At 38.8% G+C, this 22,693-nt stretch overlaps 3 protein-coding genes across 3 annotated transcripts in view; 2 read left to right on the forward strand and 1 right to left on the reverse strand.

Annotated features, from left to right (window-relative positions):
• Positions 1 to 16,291, reverse strand: part of LOC107590548 (conserved oligomeric Golgi complex subunit 5-like) — a 62,351-nt gene extending 46,060 nt beyond the window's left edge. The window contains exons 1-6 of the mRNA XM_016279357.1: positions 16,217 to 16,291; positions 15,912 to 16,051; positions 15,738 to 15,795; positions 14,576 to 14,630; positions 14,315 to 14,384; positions 11,623 to 11,743 (exon numbers count right to left, since the gene is read on the reverse strand). Coding sequence (XP_016134843.1) covers positions 11,623 to 11,743; positions 14,315 to 14,384; positions 14,576 to 14,630; positions 15,738 to 15,795; positions 15,912 to 16,051; positions 16,217 to 16,262 — 490 coding nt within the window. The 5' untranslated portion in view covers positions 16,263 to 16,291. The remainder of the gene's footprint in view (positions 1 to 11,622; positions 11,744 to 14,314; positions 14,385 to 14,575; positions 14,631 to 15,737; positions 15,796 to 15,911; positions 16,052 to 16,216) is intronic.
• On the forward strand, positions 1,336 to 5,434 carry gpr22a (G protein-coupled receptor 22a). The gene is made up of 3 exons (XM_016279300.1): positions 1,336 to 1,606; positions 2,556 to 3,491; positions 3,781 to 5,434. The coding sequence occupies exon 3, from the start codon at positions 3,785 to 3,787 to the stop codon at positions 5,075 to 5,077; it is 1,293 nt and encodes a 430-aa protein (XP_016134786.1). The 5' UTR covers positions 1,336 to 1,606; positions 2,556 to 3,491; positions 3,781 to 3,784; the 3' UTR covers positions 5,078 to 5,434.
• Positions 16,292 to 16,542: 251 nt separating the features above from the next.
• On the forward strand, positions 16,543 to 20,819 carry dus4l (dihydrouridine synthase 4-like (S. cerevisiae)). Its single transcript, XM_016279368.1, has 6 exons — positions 16,543 to 16,850; positions 16,932 to 17,053; positions 18,513 to 18,630; positions 19,039 to 19,161; positions 20,143 to 20,369; positions 20,454 to 20,819. The coding sequence occupies exons 1-6, from the start codon at positions 16,744 to 16,746 to the stop codon at positions 20,702 to 20,704; spliced, it is 948 nt and encodes a 315-aa protein (XP_016134854.1). The 5' UTR covers positions 16,543 to 16,743; the 3' UTR covers positions 20,705 to 20,819.
• Positions 20,820 to 22,693: the final 1,874 nt, after the last annotated feature.

The following is a 22,693-nucleotide window of genomic DNA, read 5'->3' on the forward strand; positions in this document are numbered from 1 at the left end:
TCACAACACACACTGGCCCAGCTCACCGATCACAGCACACACTGGCCCAGCTTACCGACCACAGCACACACTGGCCCAGCTCACCGGTCACAGCACACACTGGCCCAGCTCACCGATCACAGCACACACTTGCCCAGCTTAATTGCACTAGAGAAGGCAACGAGTGTTATCACTATGTCAGAGACACGCTAGATTTCCCAAGGCAGACAAACTTAAGAGTGGTTACAATCATCCGGGTTTAAATCGCGCTCAAATTGATTTGATTTTAATGCAATATATTTACACTGAAGCTCGCAGGTGGCTATGGTAAGGGGCATGACATTTCCTGACCAGGCACCGAGTGCTGCCAATCACAACACACACTGGCCCAGCTCACCGACCACAGCACACACTGGCCCAGCTCACCGGTCATAGCACACACTGGCCCAGCTCACCGATCACAGCACACACTTGCCCAGCTAACCAATCACAGCACATTTTGTATTTCAGAAGGCGGGCCTTCATTTGATACAGGAACTATTCAAGCCGTTCATGCCAGACTGGGGAGAGAGGTGTTGTAATAATGTAAAATTAACTAACACACTCTCTCTCTCTCTCTGGCATCTACAGTGAAATGTGTTGGGACAGGGTCTGAATAAAAAGTTTAAACATTAATGCTTACCTTGAAATATTTACAGGTATGTTCAGCTTGGTAATTTGAACCATTTTTGTGATATTTTTGTCATCTACAACAATAGTGTTTTGAAGTGATGTTCCATAATTTGCCCATTCCTTCTCTCCGCATCAGTGTGCACCAACACACCCACACAAGTATGGCAAAAAAGATTGAGCCTAAATCACACTTCATGCGAGGTTTGTCATGTTTTCATTGTGTAGACTCAGATGAAGCCCTTTCCTTGCAAATAAACTCACCCACATCCTTTACTCAGGGCTATTACAATGATTTTTATTTACTCTCTCCTAATCTGTTGATGCATGGACAATTTAAGAATTGAAATAAAAAGTTAGGAAGAGAGCAGAACAGAGAAATGGTGTATTGTGTGACAATACTTAATGTCAACAAAGACAGTAAAATTCACCTGTTGGTAAAAGCCCTATTTGAGCAAAAGGGGAAGAAAGGGTTACAACTATAACAAGAGACCAATCGGGAACCAGAGGATTGTTATAAACCACAGCAGAGAAAGGGAGGAAGGGGGAGGGAAAGCGAGAGTGATGAGGGAGGTGGGAGGAAAGAGAGAGCGAGAGCGAGAAGAGGAGGAGGAGAGAGAGAGAAAAGAGGAGGAGGAGGAGAGATGAGTAGGAAGGGCATTTTGAAAGCAGTGAGCATAGGGATGGTGAGAGAGAAAAAGACTGAGAGGGAAGGAACAAGGGAGGAGGAGAGGAGCAGATCTCTAAGCGAGATGCATGGCACTACATCCTACAACATCTGATTTCCCTGCCCCCATTGACAGGCAAGGGAGCACTCACAGGAAAGCAGATAGAGGAAGACAGTCAGACTCATCCCGTCAGATAAGAATGTCCTTTATTACTCGTCCTGGCATGGCTCTACTCAAACTGGGAAATATATGGGCTACCAGGTCACTCACTCTTATGACAGCAACAAGAGGTAAAAAGCTTTGAGTTTTGTACTCTCACAACTGGAGTATCTGCTAAAGGGAATGCATGCTATTCTAAACAAGCCATAACTTCAGAGATCTGTACGAAGCTGACAACTTTTACTTTTTAAAATATATAAAATACTGCGTAGGGTTGCTGCCAAGAATGAAACGTGACAGTATGCTTTAAACTCAGAGCACTTAGATTCTATGCTGTGGACAGGAATATGAATTGATTTAACAACTGTTTTGAAGAAAAATGCTTTGATTCTTGCACTGTGAAAAAAAAGATGCATGCTGTATTTTGATGTGGATCCTCCGGTGGCTAACACAGTAACTGATGCATTTAACTCAATTAATGTATGTGGAAAGAACAAAACTGAGTAATCGAAAACCCATCCAAACCATTATCCTCTTAAGGGGAAGATGATGTGAGAGCACTCTTGTCGCTATTACTGCTTCTGGCTAGTGCTGAAAGCTGCCTTCTAGCTCAGAAAAATAGAGAAAGAGTGAGAGAGATGCTTGGAGATGTACGAGTATTCCGCTTCACATATATGGAGTATTGCCCATGTAAGTATGGTGTGGGAGTACTGCAAACCTGCTCTGCAAACAACCACTCACAGTCACTGTGGGAGTCCATTATACCAAAGGAACATTAGTTTAATGAGTTGGCCTTAAGGCTTCTCAACTAACAAATTACACCAGAGACACCTTCAAAAACAAAACGTTGACTTTGACTGGAGTTAATTCTTAAAAAGGCAATTCGAAGGGTGCACAATCTCTGCAAGGTCTTGAACAACCAGAAACCATTGACTGTGGACAAATAAGTTTTATAACAAAATAAGAGTTAGTGTGAAATGGCTTATATGAATGCTAAGATGATGCCACTATCCTGCAGAGATTTTCAAGATCATTTATGACAAAAAAAAATTCTAACTCTCACTTTTTTGCACCTACCAGCAGCCAAAGTGTGAAACTACTGAGGATGGAGCTCCTGTTCCGGTGTCCCACATGAACACTGTGAAAAAGAAAGAGAAAATATATGCCACACAGTGCACTGGCCTGACTACCTCCTTCCCTCTGGAAACCTGTGACCTTGTTGTGATTACGGTGTACTGATGTCTACCTGCCTGTTCTCCTGGAGCTATATTGTGGCACAGCAGGTGGGAGTGTGATTTACTCAGGTGGAATACAAGGGGCCGTGGACTCTGCAGGGGTCAGAGCAACTTTTGTTACATAGTGAGGAGGGTATGCCAGTCCTGACCTGTCACACTGAGGGAGATTAATTTTTTCTTGTGGTTCGCAAAGTCTTGGAATAAACAATGAAAAGTGAGGACTTTTGGAAGGATGGGACATGGTGTCATCCCTGATTGTTTCTGGAAGATCTGTTTGACCAACACAAAGGACAAAAGGCTTAAGACAAGACTGAATACAACACAGCTTTCATGTCAGGACCACGTGGATATTACAATGCACAAACCCTTCCCACACTCTGAAAAGGAAGAGCAGAGTGTTTCCATCTCCCACATCCTCCCACAGAAATCTGAGGATGCGAGGGAAAGAGGTATGAGCTGTTTAGATGGTGTTTAATCAACCCTACAGAGAGGTGTTTGAGGAAACCAGGGTGTCCTCACTTGTTCAGTCTTTGCCATGCTGGGGCTGAGGACAGTCTTAGCCGATACATTCGTTAAATATTAGCTCTTTTTAAAAATAAAAGAAAAAAAGCCCACAACGGAGCAGGTACATAACAGAATGTCATTGAAGGAGCAAAGGACACTGTTGAGATAAAGAGGCGTTGGAGTATGGTTGGCGTCTATGACATCCTGCCAACACATCAACGCTTTGGTTGCATTTGCTACACAAGCTCCTAACGAGGACAGTGAACACAAGGGAGGGGTGAGTTTCGTTAGTCTATGCACATCTTTTATGTGCATGTGCAGTGCAGATAAATGTTTCATCATTTTTACATTCTTAATTGTGGTCCTTTCCATTCCCATTCTTGTTAGTTGACAGCTAGAATTTGGCTAGATTATCTTAAAAGTCATTTTTCAAAAGTTAAACGGTTCTGGCGTTATCATACACTCAGTAGCATGTCATGGAAATGCTTCTAAGCTTTATGTATAATTAAGAAAATTGACCCAATGAATATGTTAAAACAGCCATCTTCCATCTTTTGCACATGTAGGAGAATGCATACCCCTCCTGTGCTGGGATTCCAGGCCATCATGAGCAACGTCACTGTCCTCGATAACGTTGAACCTCTTGACTTTGAAATGGACCTGGACACTCCTTACCCTGTCAGCTTCCAGGTGTCTCTAACAGGTTTCCTTATGTTGGAGATCGTACTGGGTCTCAGTAGCAACTTGACTGTGCTGGCTCTCTATTGTATGAAGTCAAACCTGGTGAGCTCTGTCAGCAACATCGTAACCATGAATCTTCATGTACTGGACGTCCTGGTGTGTGTGGGCTGCATCCCATTCACGATTGTGGTGGTGCTATTGCCACTGGATGGCAAAAGTGCTCTCATTTGCTGCTTCCATGAGGCTTGTGTGTCCTTTGCTAGCGTGGCTACTGCTGCCAATGTCCTGGCCATCACACTAGACCGCTATGACATCTCAGTTCGGCCTGCAAATCGAGTTCTGACAATGGGACGAGCAGTGGCCTTATTAGGGTCCATTTGGGCTTTATCATTCCTTAGCTTTCTGGTACCCTTCATTGAAGAGGGTTTCTTTAGCCAGGCAGGTAATGAAAGGAATCAGACAGAAGGGGAGGAGCCTTCAAACCAATACTACACTGAACTGGGCCTCTACTATCACCTGTTGGCACAGATCCCAATCTTCATCTTCACTGCTGTGGTCATGTTGGTTACTTACTACAAGATTCTGCAGGCGCTCAACATCCGGATTGGCACACGTTTCCATTCAGCGCCCAAGAAGAAACCGAGAAAGAAAAAGACCATCTCCATGACTTCCACTCAGCCAGAGTCCACCGATGCCTCACAGAGCAGTGCAGGCAGGAATCCACCACTGGGCATGCGTACCTCCGTGTCCGTGATCATAGCCCTCCGCAGGGCAGTCAAACGGCACAGAGAACGCCGGGAACGACAAAAGAGGGTTTTCCGAATGTCCCTTCTTATCATCTCCACCTTCCTGCTTTGCTGGACACCCATCACCGTGCTCAACACGGTTATCCTGAGTGCAGGGCCGAGCAACTTCACTGTGCGTCTCAGACTGGGCTTCCTGGTCATGGCTTATGGAACCACCATTTTTCACCCACTGCTCTATGCCTTCACTCGGCAGAAATTTCAGAAGGTTCTAAAGAGTAAAATGAAGAAGCGTGTTGTGTCAGTTGTAGAGGCTGACCCTATGCCCAATAACGTGGTCATCCACAACTCATGGATTGACCCAAAAAGGAACAAAAAGGTGACTTTTGAGGAGACAGAAGTCAGGCAAAAATGCCTCTCATCAGAGGATGTGGAATGAGCTACTGGGCCAATTTAAGGCAAATATCCTGATCAGGTACAGTATCATTAAAAAGGGAAACCACTAATCCAAAGCTGCAATGAATTTAAGTGTATTAACTGTACAGTACCTCAAGAGAAATAATTTATTATTATTTATTGTAATGGTGGCTATTATAGATGTCATGGACGGTAAAGTGTAAATACTGCATGTGCTTTATTGAAGTGGTCCTAGAGATTGTACATACATACCCAAGTAAAGTAGAAACCACAAATGTAAAAAAGTAGAAACCGATGCTCCTGGGTTTATTCAATTGCATTAAATACTCCAAAAAAGAGCTGAAGAATTTTTTTGCTATCAAGAAGAACCCTACGCAACTGTGATAATTCTGTGCCATATTTCTGGAGTAGTTTTTTCACTCTGTAGAGAAAGTGGTTATATGTCTTTGTTCTCTTTTGGCTTTAGCCACCTCAATTTTTACTGGTGCAAAATATAAGATAAACACTGTTAAGAATTCACACTATGAGTTTCAATAAGTGGATATTACCTGCCCTCTACCCTGCAATAAAAGGAACAGGATGGCTATATTACTCAGGTCAACAAGTAACAGGGTGCACTTACAAAGCAAGGTCTGCTTCCTTTCAAAATCACTTGCATGGCCAGTTGGCATAAAATCATATCTTTTTATGGGGATGAGGGAGGTGGTACACTGCATATCGTCCAATAAAGCTGCTGGGGTATGAAGTGAATGGGACGTGTCAATGAAAAGGTGTTGATTCTAAATACTTGACCTTATGAGACCCACTGAGCTGATGGTGTTTGATTATGGATTATACTGGATTAGAGGGTGATAACTGTATCTTTTGGCAGGCTACAAAAAATAATCACCTCTTGCACTGCAGCAACGAAAGGTCACACACTGTTCAGTATGAGGGGCAAAGTCGTGCCAATGACTGGGTTGACCTGAACAATTTCAGGAATAGATGCAAATGGTGTTGGATGATAGCTTGCATGAATAAAACGTCTTTCTAATCAAATCATTAACAGTGCTGAGACTAATATAATTTGTGATGTGATGTTCTCAAGGGAGTATCTAAGGATAGTAATTAGAGGTGCCAGTATTTCAAGTGTGTCAACAAGGCTACATATGACTCCACTGTACAGCCCCTAAATGCTGACTGAATATACTTCATCTAATTAAACAGCTTTTTTCAAGCACTAAAAGATTTTCACACACTAAATATTTCAGTTCATGCTGGTGCAAAATGCAAAACAATTAAATGCACAGGTACTGGCAGTTACCCAATGCGCATCTCAGTTGGGTAGGCTTTAAAGGGGACATATTATGCCCCTTTTTACAATATGTAATATAAGTCTCTGGTGTCCCCAGAATGTGTCTGTGAAGTTTCAGCTCAAAATACTCCACAGATCATTTATTATATCATTTTGAAAATGTCTATTATGAGTGGAAGCAGAAACACGCTGTTTTTCGGGCCTGTTTTAAACCATATTAGTTTAAAAATCTGATATGCGGTTTTCTGAGAGCACACATCCGAAGCACACGGACAGAAAGCGGCTGTCACAGCATGTGAGTACTAAACTAAGTTCTCATTCACACACAAGTTTACGTTAAAAACACACGAGTTACAGAAACAGTCGGTTATGTCTGTGAAGCTAAACAGCTGGGAAATAAATTGCATGTTTATTTTAGATCTGTGTGGCAGCAGCAATATACATTAAATAAATCAATAAATCCACTGCTCTCTCGTCTCCTCTGAGGCTGGGACTCTAAATAGAGTTATGTGCTCGTCTGTGCAGCCAAAGACAGAACAGTTAGCATGTTTTGCTCAAACTTTCGCCATGACATTAGAACTGGTACACCGTTGTCGTTTGCGAAATCAAATGACGGCGCCGTGGGTGCAAACTTACAGATTAAGGGGCGGTAATATTATAATGAGATCCCTTTGCAACGTCACCAAGGGATGACACGCTCGTTTTCTCAGACGCTTGCAGAAAAAGGCTTACCAAAACAAAGTTACTGGGTTAATCTTTTTCACATTTCCTTGATTGGTAGATGCACCAGGTACCTGATTATAGCACTTAAAACCTGGAAAAGTCAGATTTTCATGATATGTCACCTTTAAACTTGATTGAAAACCCATCTGACAGTTCATTACTGATTGTTGCAGTGTTAGGAACTAAACATGTCTAATGTTCAGCTTATATCATCAAGTGAGTGTTCTACAATCATATGTTCTTGAGTTTATCTATAGACAATCTATAGATGATCCGTATTTAGAGCTCACATACTGTGCCGAACAAGAGAAAAAAAAGTGGGAGCTGAAGTGCATGATTGATGCATGTCTTTTATGGAGTACAGGTCTCTCAAAACAGGGAGTTACTGTAAGAAAACCTGCACAATGTGACAAATCTGTCAACACTGTACCCGAGTCCCAGCTATCCCGGGTCTCTATGCTTTAATATCAAGGGCAAAATGGTAACTTAGAGTTGAGATGTACTCCCAGACAACTCCTAAGAACTCACATGGCAAATAGAGCCCTTTAAGCCATCACCATATGCAACGGATCATGAAGCCTGTGGAGCTGTTGCCCTATTGATGACTTGACCGAAGTTTGGGTTTGGCCATGAATGGAGGCTTTATTGTTTTGCTGTAAACAAGCTGTATATAGAGAGGCATGTGGGGGAAAAAAATCTAAATTGCAAGTGAGCAATGGGCCTTCTGCCAGTTTAACAAAAAAAAAAAAAAAAAAAAAAAAAAAGCCTGCCAAAACTTGGACGGCTCTGCTTACAAGTTGTGTTCAGGGCCTGAAAACATCCAAAGTCACGTTAGCACTAATGCAAACAAAGAACTGTTTCAGTGCTGCCAATAAAAAGAGGTTAAGAATGCTGAACTGTCCGGTATTGCTACTATTACATATATCTTGATTTAAAGCTACCTTGGTTAGCTTTTTTGTTTGTTTTACACGACACCAACCACAAACTTAATGCCCCTAGAAAAAAAGTATCAAATCTTCTTTGAGCAGTACTCAAGAGTCAAATGTTCTCTCTGCACATCCCCGTATCCACAGCCAAACCACAAAGAGGATATAAAGGATATCCAGTTAATAATCTAGTTAATTGGAGCATCCTTACCTTTCCACTGTCCGTTTTCATTCACTCAATCTATTTCTCTTACCTTGCTACACTGATCGCAGCTTCCACATGTCACTCATATATTCCCAGAGGAGTGAGTCATTGAGTCCAAAGTCCTGTGATTGACATTCCATCTCCATTTGACAGGCAGGTGCAGTTCAGGTGATGTAGAAAACAAACAGAATTAAATCCCCTGCTCTGAATGTTAGGTATATATCTGTCCACTATTCTGAAAGCCATTTGCTTTGTAAATAGACAAATTTAGCCAAGGTACTATGGGAGGATTAAATGAGTGATCAGTAATAGACAATGCTATTAAGTATACAATACTGTATACTTAATATACAATATTATTTCAAAAGGCAACAAGGTGGGACATGTAAGTACATTTACTCACATATAGATATATAACTGTCTCCCAAACAGATTGCAGTATGCAGTTCACCTTACTTCCTGTCAATCTCAGCTCTTGACATTTATCTGACTTTGATTTCCTTTCCCAAATAACAGCCTCATTCCTTCGGTTTGCCCATGTTTTCTCATTCTAATCATTCCATTACGGCGGACACACATGTCCTCCACCAATCAAAACCCCTTCACCTCTTCCACTGCCCTAGTCAATCTTCCCCTTAAGCCATTTAGAGTGCTCCTTCAACTGTTCATCAATCCATCTGGCTGCCCATCCATTCCTAGCATCGCTGGGAAGGGATTCATAAATCATGTTAGCAAGATGGTAAGCTGTCATTATTGTGTTAGGACCACCATAACTCAGATCTATTTCAGGCATACGTTTTGTGTACGCAGTGAGATAAACCAAGAAAATAACAAATGGCCTATAAAGTTAATGACAAAGAAGATTTGAGTGTTTTGATTTGATGCCATACTGGTCACTTGGGTAAAAAAAAGAAAGAAAGGTATATGCTGCCTATCCGATCAACCCTACGCTGGAACACAATGATGTCTCAGCTAACGTCTCATACAGTTGTGGTAAACAGGAAAGCAATTTGTCAGTTAAACATTCAAGGGTCCATTATCATTTACTGATTGTCTTGTTTACAATCCAATAACATGATGCTATCAGCAGTTCTATAAACTCTCAAGCTCGACCCAGTTACTGTCCAACTGCACCTCGTCAGGTTTCTTGTAACAGCATCTGAGGACAGCGTGCACTAGACAGAGACAGGCTTCAAAACAAAGAAAGCATTTAATTGCTTCTACAGTTTCAGAGCTGCATACTGCTGTATTTGGAAAACTGTGATCTAGCATGAACCATAAACACGGTCAAAACCTACAGACAAAAAGCTTTTCTACCAGTGCAAGGCAGTATATTTTTAAACAGGTTGCCTAATGGGAGATTTGTTAGACAGCTTTCTACGCTGGATGCCAGAGAGGTGCACAAACAGATAATGATATCATATCAGAGTCTGCCTGTTCATGTTATATCTCGAGGGGGTGGAGGGAAGGCATAAAAGCAGAGCATCGCATGAAAAAAAGGACAGGTGCTGTTAGTGCAGTCTAATTGTCTCGTCATGGATGGTGACGCTAATGCAAAGATGTCTCTGTAATCCATTAGCTGGGTGAGAAGAATCCAAATATGACCCTCAATTTGACATGATAAATAATTCATCAATTACTGAATCATATTGTGTCACAAAGAGAATAAGACTACAGCTCGGTTCCAGAAGCTAGTGAGCTGCCATGTTGTCTAGTGCCAACATAGACTGTGGAAACTCATAACTGACTGAATTGAAATGCTAACAGGAAGCAACTCACAAACAGAGCTTATGCAAGTGGAAAATGCAAAAATCAGCATGCCCTCCAAATACACAATGGGAAACTTATGTTCACCTGCATTGATTTAGCTTGACTTGAAAACAATATGCAAATAGAAACTAGGAAAAAGTACCTTGCTGATCTTCACTGGAATCTATCCCACAGGGCCTGGGACTCAATAATGAAGACGCGTGTTTACTGTGTCACACAAACGTGAAATAAGAGCACACCGAATTTGCATTGCACTATTTATCTGTCCATATGACATCTAGGCAAATGTACAAACAAATGGTCAACAGAGTACGAGTCAATATGAATCTGATATTACAGCCATTAAACCCATGATGACCGAAAAAGTTTCACATTTCAGATAATGTCCACAACCCACATGAATCTCAGACAATAATATGCCAATGACAAGGTAAAAATTGATTCAACACCCTTTAAAGTCAACATAAACCAGTGTCTCAACTCATTGTACTTCTGAAATGTGGCTATTCTAGAGAAACAGGATTTTCAACATGGAAAAAAAAAACTGTGGGACAGGCTTTAATTTGATGCAACAGGAATTGACTGGATCAGGAAAGGTGCTCTCTATATGACACGAGAGGGGTTGAGGGCTGACGTCACCAAAACGACCTGGAGCGTGCATTAAGAAAATAAATGGGGTCAACTTTGATTTCATGTCAACTTTAAGCTCTATGAGATTATTATAATGCACTCAGGTCACTATTGGAACTGATGTCCCTTGTAAGTGCTATTCGGGTCAGACGTTAATCAACGGGGTTTCGATGAAACAAAACCAAAAATATCTCCAAAGCAGGTCACACAGTTCCAGAACCAGTTTCAGACAGTCCTCGCACCTGTGTAGCAAACTCAGCAAAACATTTAGGCCACAAGAACGGGGCTGACCTGGAAACAGTACAAGATTGAACTAATGGCATTTACACAAAAGTGGAGGATATGATAACTTTTGAACAACTGCCATTAGTGTCCTAAAACAGAAAATGTAACATTGCTAAATGCTCAGACAACCCAATTCTATAAGAAAAAAAAATGCCATAACTACAGAAAAATAGGTACACTTATAAAATACAGGTTCTTTATTGGCATCTATGGTTTCATTAATAACTTTACATCACATGAAAGGTTCTATATAGTGGAAAAAGGCTACACGATGAGTAAAGTAGATGCTCGTCGTGATAGGTCACTCACCCAGCTCATTGAGGCTCTGGGCAGCTTTAGTGATCTCTCTGCTGCCCCCCTGCAGTTGCCCCTGCAGCCGTTTGCTCAGGTACAGGATGCGAATAATCCTCCTCAACAGGTCACACGCCACCTGCCAGCCAGAATAAGATAAGACTTCTCATTCCTGTGTTCATCAAATAACACAATGACTTATGGGCCTATGATAGCCAGCGCCTAAAACAGAAAATGTAACATTGCTAAATGCTCAGACAACCCAATTCTATAAGAAAAAAAAGGCCATAACTACAGAAAAATAGGTACACTTATAAAATACAGGTTCTTTATTGGCATCTATGGTTTCATTAATAACTTTACATCACATGAAAGGTTCTATATTAGGGATGCACGATATATCGGCCACCATATCGGTATCGGCGTCGTGATAGGTCACTCACCCAGCTCATTGAGGCTCTGGGCAGCTTTAGTGATCTCTCTGCTGCCCCCCTGCAGTTGCCCCTGCAGCCGTTTGCTCAGGTACAGGATGCGAATAATCCTCCTCAACAGGTCACACGCCACCTGCCAGCCAGAATAAGATAAGACTTCTCATTCCTGTGTTCATCAAATAACACAATGACTTATGGGCCTATGATAGCCAGCACAAGCAAATATCAATAAGGTAATGACAATGATGCCCAAATCTTGGTTAATAGATTCAGAATTAATTTGCAAGTCGTGCTTTAATCAATCTTGTATTAATTAAATCAAGTAGAAGGATGTGCATCATCTCACAGGGTTGTTTTAGCACTAGAATATGCTGTCAATTCATTTTCAGTGCATTTCACACACATAAAAAGGCATTAATAAACATTTTGTTCACACCCTAACAGCCAACAGACACTATAATATAAAAGAAATAGGAAATGCTTTTAAACCAGTGCATTTGTGCTTAAAACATGCAACTGAGCCACACATTCAATATAGTGTGGCGACAATCAAGCCTGTGGGCAGACAGCAGGCAGATGAAGGACTCGTAGAGGTCAATCTTTTTTGGTTTTCAGTGAATAGGTGCAGCTGAACTGTCCCAAAGGTACATGCATCTGATTTTGTGTGTGTGTCTGATTGCTTTGTCCAGGGGTGACAGTGCATCAGAAAATTACAAAAGGATAACAGGGGGAAAAAAAATTCAGCTATGTCCCCATCGTCAGGTCTGGTCTTATTCTTATGAGGAATAAAAATAAATTAAAATGTGTTGCTAAAGGCAAGGACAGGACAGACCCAGATACAAAGACCGCATGAAATGAACAAAGTCCCACACTTCTGAATCTGATTGTGTCATCAGATATAGTCAAACACACACAAAAAAATTAAATACTACAACTACAAAATACAGTCTATCATTTTTTTTTCTAATACGGACAGATAAACAAGTTAAAACAATAAAACCACACTGGCATACCTTCAGACAAGAATCTATATAATAAATGAACATTTTTACTTTTTATTGAAGGGTATATAAAACTTAGATCAGTTTGAGAGGTCACAGTCTAACTTATAGTGTATGGGTTACTTACATGTTTTTTTTGTTAACTTGTATTAATATGGTAAGTTTATGTGTTTAATCTTTAGAAAAAATGCATAAGCGATAATATAAAGCGATAAAACATGCCTTTGCAATCACCACTAATAATTCAAGCACACTGGTGAAGAACATATTCTTACAGAGACTGAATATTTTCGTATTTTAAACAAATGTATTCTTCTATAAATGTAAAAACAAATATTAGGTTCCTGTTGTGATCCATACTCAACAAACTGTATTTTTTCCCCTCTGTGAAATAGAAATGTATTTCCTGTATATAGCTGCATGCAAAACAATGTCCAAACCACAGACAGATCATCATGGAGTTTGTGATGGTGCTATGCTGATTAGCAAACATAAACATGCAAATGTATTTTCTACACTTCAAAAAAGCCGCACAAGAAAAGGGGCACAAAGGGGTTTTGAGAGTAAAGGGGAGCATTTCATAACCACAGCTGTATTTTATTCATATTTAATAACAATTCCCCAAAGCTACTAAAAACCAGGACCGAAAATCTTGTAAATCCACAAGATGTGTCGAGCGGGATGGACAGCTGTGGGTATTCACGTGTGTGACTGATAGAGTGAGAGAGGCCCTTCCTTTCCAGGTCCAAATTATTATTATTTTTTCTGCAGACTTGACGCTTCACTCATGATGACATCATGTGAACCGAGGGCAGAAAGCGAACATGATAAAAGCGTGCATTTTTCTTGCCTTGCCTTTCTTCCAACACTCAGATAATAGCAAAGAAACACAGGTTTTATTTCCCCACAGGTGCACAAATGACTTTCCTTCAGACAAAATAGATGTTTTGAGCTTTTTACCATGACATCACATAGTGACCACATCTGTCAAGTTACATAAAGAACAAAAAGTACAGTAAAGGTAGACCATACAAGCTTCAGAAGATATGGAATGGCACACAGGCACTATGGACTTGTTTTTTTTTGGGTTTTGGAACTTTACAGAAATTAATTCTGCACAAAGATACTATGTTTTTCTTTTATGTTTATTTTTGGAAACAAAAGTTTATGGATTTAGAATGACATGATGAGAGTGAATAAATAATTACTATTCCTTTAAGAGATATATGAGGTCATACTAATTACACTCTTAAAATATTTTTTTTATTTTTTAGATATGGTAAAATTTTTAAAATCTATTTAGTTTTATGCAAATTATTTTTTTTTTAGATGTGTTAAAATATTTTGAAAATCTGTATTTTTACTTATTTATTTTTTAGATGATAATCACAAATCAGTATTCAAAAACATCTATTCCACCAGAATGACTCTTTTTGTTTGTGTGCATTTCTTTTTCTTTTTTGTTTTGCATGCTGGTTGTATTACAGAATCTGTCATGACTGCAAACATTTGTGAAGACAGGGTTGTATCTATCTCAGATGTCGAGCCAATAAACATGGAAATCAAGCTTCTGAGCGAATGCGCACAGTGTTTGTAAAGCAGGACAATGAAGAAATAATAGTTCTGCAGAATGTCTCTGTTGGAATATCCAGGGACAGAGAGACATGAGATGACAGAAGCAGATGTAAAAGTTATAAAATAACCTGTAAGCGGGCGAGCTGGGCTGTCCGCGACACAATCTTATTGTAAGGGTCAACGATTTTGGTTCTTATCCTGAGAAAGAAAGGAGAGTGAAATCAGAAATGCATAAAAAAAATACCACAAAGCATCTCACTAACTGGTGCTTGCCATTTTCAATTTATAGTGCACAAATTGCGCATTTTCTGATATCTATTCATTATGCATGTGACCACCACTTTTTTTAAAACATGGACCATTTCAGTGCTTTTAATAGATTCATTTACCTGTCCACAGCACTCTGGAGAGCTGCAATTCTGGTCTGCATCATTTGTAAGACACCTGGAAGCAAAACCACCAATCATTTCCATGCTCAGAAAGAGATGTGACAAAGGATCCACCAGGTGGACAGCTGCTAAACTACATGTGCATTCAATTCAATTCACATTTATTTGTACTGCACTTTTCACAATACATATCATTTCAAAGCATCTTTACAGAATTTTTTTCTACATTATAATTAAGAGTAATCTGTTATCAGAGGTGACTGTATTATCTCTCAATGTCCATTTGACAGATAATATGAATCATGCAGTTGGTTAACGTCACATATTCTTTTAAGATGAAACAAAAAAAGCTGTGATTACATGTTGCGATCATAATGATTGCAATATAAGGAAAATTTGCCCGTTTCGAAATGTTTTAGAGTTGCCGTCATCTGAAGTCCTTGCAGGGATGGCGTCAATGTTTTAATATTAACAACTTTCAATATCCCAGATTACAATGCCGAGACATCTATAGGCAAGTCGTAGATTATTTCCCTGAAAACTGAGTAAAAAACTATTTGTAAATGTACTAGAAGGGGGGAAAGTTGCACACTGCAACTTCTACATATGTGATCTCAGAATATTTCAAATTTTTTATATAGCCATTTCCTACCATTTCATTCATTTTGAAACTAATATTATAACATTGCATAAACGTTAAAGGGGTCATATGATGCTTTTTTAAAGATCATTATTTGGTGTATTTGGTGTAACAGAATATGTTGACATGCTTTAATGTTCAAAAAACACATTATTTTTCAAATACTGTATATTATTGTAGGTCCTCTATGCCCCGCCTCTCTCAAACGCTTAGTTTTCTACAAAGTCCCTCCTTCCGACAAGCGCAGTCTGCTCTGATTGGCCAGCTGACCCAGTGCATTGTGATTGGCCGAACACCGCAAGCGCTCGTCGGAAATGTAACGCCCCTTACCATAATCGCAGCTTCATCTTTCAAAATAAATGAAAAGACAGTAAATAATGTCATTAGATTTACCATCAGTTCAAGCCCGAAAGGCGAACAGAGTCACGTGACAGACACAGTGATGAAGCTGATATGTGTTTGCAGTACACAAGCCTGATGATTGTGATCTTAAAATATGAAGCAGATAATGAAATATTACACCTTCGAGAGATTCGATCCCTGTTGCCTGAGCTAGTAGATCCTCATGCCTGGCCACTACCTGAGATCAAATACAAAACAAAACATTGCCATTCAACTTCTAATGTGTTTAATTGGTAGTTTTTAATAGTAAGATCTGCACTGAAAGCTGTTGATCCTGACAGGTGTGTGACTCACCTGGCAGTGCAGCTCTTTGTCCAGCTGACTGATGCCCTCTGCCAGCTTTGCCAGCTGCTCTGCAATGACAGCATGATGAATGGCTTGAGCTGTGTACGTCTTCACATCGAAATCCTCTTTAAGGAAATCAGTGTAGCACTCTGGAAGGAGACGGATCAGGATTTGTAAAACACACAACAGGAGATCCGGCTACACAGAGTAAGTGCTAACAATGCAGCTAAAAGTGCCGATCGAGATGATTAATACGTACAAACACATGCACATATACAGATCAAACGGAGAAATCATATTAAAACTGGATTTACCATCTTTCAGCAGTGAATTCGCTGTTGATTCCGGACTGGCCTCCATCACTGCCACTTCATCAGTGACGTATAATTGCTGCGTCACGACATGAAAGGAGAGCGACGGGCGGCGATTGGTCATGAATATTAATTAGTTTACCGACGAGTTTAATTTATCATTGTAAATTCGCGAACGGACACCTTTTTATGCTAATGTTAATTTAACTCATTTTAGATGTTCTAATGTATTCTGTTAAATTATTTATCACATGATAATTGCAAATAAACGCGAATTTCTTTTCTCGTGGATACGAGGTCAAAGGTTAAACACACCCACCAACACCGAAACGCGGAAGTGAGAAAAACTACTACGCATGTGAAACTAATGACGCCGGTTGCAACCACGCGTGTTTACTCTAATATTTACTTATTTATATTTTACGGAATACATGTATCCTGTTTGTAATGAAAATGGAATACATTTTAATACGGGAGTATTTGAACCGCGTCTTGCCAATGACTTCTTAGGGTTGTAAACTGCGGAATTTATGACAGAGGTCCACAATAAACTCCCGATGGACAGTGGGAACATCACGGACCTGTTTCACAGGGGAAGGCCAGTCAGAGTGTGTGCACCCATGGTCCGCTACTCAAAGTAAGTGAGACAGCACTGTTGATTCCTGTAATGTGTGTTGTTCTGAATGGTTTCCTATGTTGATTGTTCTTGCTGTTTCAGGCTGGCCTTCAGATGTTTGGTGAGGAGATATGACTGTGATGTGTGTTTCACCCCAATGATCGTTGCAGCTGATTTCATGCGCTCTGCAAAAGCTAGAGACAGTGAATTCACCACTAATAAGAGTGAGTTGTACTTCATGCAACTAGTGGACCGGTGGTTCTCAAGGGGTTTGCTCATCAAGGCTGAATTTATTTGATCAGAAATAGAGAAAAAAAACAGTAATATTGTGAAATATCATTGCAATTTAAAATAATGGTTTTCTATTTTAATATACTTTTAACATGTATTTTTCTTCCTGTGATCAAAGCTGAATTTTCAGCATCATTACTTCAGTCTTCAGTGTCACATGATCTTCAGAAATCATTCTTAAATGCTGATTTATTATCAATGTTGGAAACAGTTTAGCTGTTTATTTGTTTTTTGGAACCTGTGAAATTTTCTAATTTGAGTCTTTATCACTTTTCATCAATTTAACACATTCTTGATAAGTAAAAGCATTTATTTATCTCAAAATAAAAATAAAATTATTGACCCGGTATTTGAACGGTAGTGTATTTTGTCACAAAAGATTTCTATTTTGAATAAATGCTGTTCTTTTTAACCAGCATTGATAATAAATCAGCATATTAGATTTCTGAAGGATCATGTGACACTGAAGACTGGAGCAACGATGCTGAAAATACAGCTTTGATCACAGGAAAAAAATACATTTTAAAAGTATATTAAAATAGAAACCCATTATTTTAAATTGCAATAATATTTCAAGAAATATGCACACACACAAAAAAAAGTAAAATATTTATTTAGTTTTTGATGTGAGAAAACTAAATATTCACTAACATATTCTACCAGAATGATTATCTTTTTGTTTGTATGCATTTCCTTTTTTCCATGCTGGGTTTATTACAGAATTACAACATGAGATTGGTTAAATAGGAAAATTAATAATTTTGTTAATGCATAAAAATTGCCAGCTTAACATATGCAAAAACAGTTGGCCAGATATTATTATTAACTATATTATCAAGTGACCGTAGAATCTATGCTAAAATAACAAAATCTGAGCATGGATCTTTTGACATTAACAGCCAGAATTAAGATGGGAAGTATTTATTTAATTTTGCATGATTATATGCATGCGCTTTTAACAGACTTTGATTATTTCAGCTAAATTCCCCTGCTCTAGGTGAGGGGAAGCAAACAAATGTAAATCTAACAGACCTAGCTGAACCACTGAAAAATTAGTGAACCTTTTCAAATAAAATTTGTTTCACTCAGAAATCATACTGTGCATCATGCATACTGTATGTTGCTGCACAGCATTAACATTTTCCATAAATGATTTCACTCATTTTCCAAAAACATTTCCAGACAGGAGAACATTTAATTGTCCGAATATTTTATTGGTGTAAAATTGCCAACATTTGTTATTGGGGAAATTATTCTGTTTACTCATAAACTCTTCCTTGACCTCAGTGAGACTAATTTGATGCAAGCAACCGTTTACTTTTCATTGAGTCACTGGCACAGCCTTCTGCTCAATAATTACTCCTATCATTTTAACGTTTGTTTGCTTCTTAGCTGACCGACCCTTGATTGTGCAGTTTGCTGCGAAGGACGCGCAGACGCTGGCAGATGCGGCGTGTGTGGTTTCCCCTTTCTCCGATGGGGTGGATTTGAACTGTGGCTGTCCACAAAGGTGATCTCAGAGAACATAAAAATACACAAATATTTACCCTCAATGACAGTTCACACAAAGATTTTTAAAGCAGTGAATTAAATATAAATTGTAGGTTTTTCTAGAGACTTTCTCAACATATATGTCTAAAGATGCTGTGCAGGGCCAGATGCAAACTGCTGATTCTTTTGTGCATTTTTCAGTCTGAATTTAATGCAAAACGTGGATTTAACTGTGTTAAACTGAGACAAGGGTACTAAACCTAAATGGTAATCAAATTACCCAGAATAATTAATAAACTAACAAAGTGGGGGTGAAGAAATGTCTAACTTTGTAATTGACAGGTGGTTTAATTCTATTGAACTTAGAACATGTTCTGCATAGATGGCATCTGTAGGATCTGCAGATTTCACTTGTTTTTCGTTGCAGATGGGCCGTGTCTGAAGGCTACGGTGCGTGTCTGATTAACAAACCTGAGCTAGTGAAAGACATGGTTCGACATGTCCGAAACCAAATCGACAATCCCAACTATGCAGTATCCATTAAAATAAGGTGAGCATATGATTTCTTGACTAGAAAATACGTTCATGCTAAGAAATATTCAAGGTTGCACTTACAAAGGAAGTCAAAGGGACACGGCGTTACAGAGAAAATACGATTTACAAGCAGAAAATATGAAGCTTGTATTTTTGTTAGAAAACGTTATCTTTTTCTTTTTCTTTTGACAAAAAATGTGTTATTTAATTTTAAAGGTGTTTAAATTGTTGGACCGTTTACAAAACAAAATGATTCCACAAGTCTTCCACGTATAGCAAAACTGCCTGATTTTTAACTGAAAATGTAACTATATTATCACTCAGCTCTTTATATAAAGTTAGTTATACATGTACGTCCAACTTTATCTGCATACGTACAATATACTCACATAAAACAGTATATATATACTACATGTACATATCTCAACTGCCTTTCCCCCCCCACAAAAATGTAACTAAATTATCATCCAGCTCTTTATATAAAGTTGGATATAATTATATGTCTATCTTTATATGCACATGTATGGTATATTTACCCATATTCAGTATATTTATTAATTTGTTTATCATTTTTATTCATATTTATATATCTGTTATTATATTATTGTGTGTTCTGCTCTCTGTGTAATTATGCTCTCTTGTTTTCTTAAGTGCAATACTTTTCAGTGGATGTTAATATTCTTGATGTTTATAGTGATTCAGTTGTTTTTTCCTACTTATTTCACTTAGTCTGCTTAAGTTTTTTCTTATTTTTATTTATTTTTTATATAAAATTATTCATTCTCCTTTGTGTTTTTTGTACAGTCTTGTCCATGCTGCTGTAACGTCTAAATTCTCCCTTGGGGATAAAATATAGTCTTATCTTATTTTAATCACATAAAGTGATATATATATGTATATATATATACTACATAAAATATCTCAACTGCCTGTTTTTGCTGCTTTGAAATATGCATAGTGAAAACGCTCTATATAAATAAGTATGACCTGTCCTCAGAATTCACAAAGATGTCAGGAAGACGGTGGATCTCTGTCAGAAGATGGAGGCAGCAGGAGTCTCCTGGATTACAGTTCACGGTCGTACAGCCGACGAGAGGCACCAGCCTGTTCACTATGACGCCATTAAGACCATCAAGGACAGTCTTTCCATCCCAGTCATCGCTAACGGTGACATCAAGAGCATGCAGGACGTGGAGGCCGTCTACGAGCTCACGGGGGTGGACGGTGCGTGCCATTTAATTGGCATCTGGTTTCATTACTCTTCTTGTTTCAGCTGTATTTGTATCTGATATTTTTGCCCTTCTGCAGGCGTGATGGCTGCTCGGGGATTGCTGGCCAATCCTGCCATGTTTGCCGGGTACGAGGAGACCCCGCTGCAGTGCGTGTGGGACTGGGTGGACATCGCAGTGGAACACGGGACCCCGTTCACCTGTTTCCACCATCACCTGATTTACATGCTGGAGCGCATCAGCTCTCAGCCCGAGAGGAGGGTGTTCAATAATCTATCCAGTACGTCTGCCGTCGTTGACTTCCTTCACAATGCATACGGCTCTGCGTAGTTGTTTTTAATAAATGCATTGTTTTATAAGTCGTAATAAAGGCACAAATGAAAAACATCTGAATATGTATGCGGTTTTATGCTGAAAAATGTATATAATTAAAAAAAAATTTATTCATTAACTATGTATTACTATGTCTTTGGAGAGCTTTTATCTTTCAAACACATTAAAAAGCACAAATTCATGATATTTCTTATTTACATGTAATGCAGTCATTCCCAAACCTCTTTCATGTAATATATTTTAACATAAGATTTTACATGAGATTTTGTTTCCAACATTGATAATAAATCAGCATTTAAGAATGATTTCTGAAGGATCATGTGACACGGAAGACTGGAGTAATGATGCTGAAAATTCAGCTTTGCATCACAGAAATAAATTATATTTTAAAGTTGATTAAAATAGAAAAACATTATTTTAAATGGTAATAATATTTGACTGTATTAGTGTTTTTTCTGTATTTTTGGTCAAATAAATTCCGACATGAGCAGAAGAGACTGCATTAAAACACATTAAAAATCTTACTGGTCCCAAACTTTTGAACAGCAGTGTGTATATATATATATATATATATATATTCTAATCTATTCTAATTCTATTCTTGAAAAAACAAAACACTTGTCCCTTTTAGACTTGCACTCTATTCATTTGCTTTCTAATCTTTTTGTATTCTATCTGTTTTCATTTATTATACAATTAACATAAGCGAAAAAGGCCTCTAACACTAGCTTGCTCTATTCTTTTTCTATTCTATCTGTTTTCTTTTTATTTATTATATGTTTAAAAAAATATTGCTACGTGTACTGCGTTACGCTAACTGAGACTTGTTCTAGCACTTGTGTATCATTGCTCTCTTGTTGATTTTGATTGCTTCCATTGTCCTCATTTGTAAGTCGCTAAATGACTAAATGTAAATATATATATATATGTATATATATATACACACACACACACTATATATATATATATATATATATATATATATATATAAGATTCTTAGATTTAAACAGCCTGTTTTTATGTCTATGTAAATGCCCTTTTTGCTGTGAAATAGTAGCAGCACTTCACTGTTGTTTGCTGTTTGTTTCAATATAGTTTTAACTGCAATGTGCATTAATAACAGGCAAAGCTGAAGCTGTACATTACATCTCTCATCTTTAAATCTACTATTGCATAGTGCAAGGCTCCAAATCAAATACAAGCTTTTGAATTCTTTTTGAGAGACATTAAGCCGGCATAAGTGGCTGTGTTGAAAGCTCTTTTCTGGTAGCTCAGTTGGTAAGTGCATAATGCTGAAACCAGGCCTGAGTATCCCCAAAATATATTTATTTCCTACTGCTGATTTTCTTCCAAAGCGAGCAATTTCCTTCTGCGCCACAGAGCTGTATTTAATAGGAGACTGTATGCATGCAGCTCGTATGAAGTATGCATACAGTCTCCATATAGCATAAATGGCTGCCCACTGCTCCGAGTGTGTATTCACGGTGTGTGTGTGTGTGTGTGTGCGTTCACTGCTGTGTGTGTGCACTTTGGATGGGTTAAATGCAGAGCACTAATTCGCCACATGTCACATCACTAAAAAGTACAGTGCTGTTTTCCATCCGCTCCACTAGGCGGCGCACGCGGGTTTCACCTTCACTCGGAGTCTCTCTTCCTCGGTTGTTTGTCAACATGACGCTTGATGACAGTCACAACAACACCACGCTCAGCTCCTGCAGATTATTTGCTCTTAAATGTCTCTTAAACCTCACATACTTCAGCTCAAGCGCAGACCAAACCAACACACTGTGGGATAAAACACTCACCTGTAAGTAGTTTCAGTTTATACAGGTGCATCTCAATAAATTAGAATGTCGTGGAGAAGTTCATTTATTTCAGTAATTCAACTCAAATTGTGAAACTTGTGTATTAAATAAATTCTATTCACACAGACTGAAGTAGTTTAAGTCTTTGGTTCTTTTAATTGTGATGATTTTGGCTCACATT

This window comes from Sinocyclocheilus grahami, unplaced genomic scaffold (genome assembly GCF_001515645.1).
Source record: "Sinocyclocheilus grahami isolate Dianchi unplaced genomic scaffold, SAMN03320097.WGS_v1.1 scaffold129.1, whole genome shotgun sequence".
In the NCBI taxonomy this organism is placed as follows: domain Eukaryota; kingdom Metazoa; phylum Chordata; class Actinopteri; order Cypriniformes; family Cyprinidae; genus Sinocyclocheilus; species Sinocyclocheilus grahami.

Excerpts from the sequence above, each read along its gene's own strand:
- gpr22a (XM_016279300.1), top strand. The coding sequence starts at position 3,785 with ATGCATACCCCTCCTGTGCTGGGATTCCAGGCCATCATGAGCAACGTC.
- dus4l (XM_016279368.1), top strand. The coding sequence starts at position 16,744 with ATGACAGAGGTCCACAATAAACTCCCGATGGACAGTGGGAACATCACG. Across the intron at positions 19,162-20,142 it reads GCAGTATCCATTAAAATAAG|AATTCACAAAGATGTCAGGA; the intron begins GTGAGCATATGA and ends ACCTGTCCTCAG. Across the intron at positions 20,370-20,453 it reads CGAGCTCACGGGGGTGGACG|GCGTGATGGCTGCTCGGGGA; the intron begins GTGCGTGCCATT and ends GCCCTTCTGCAG.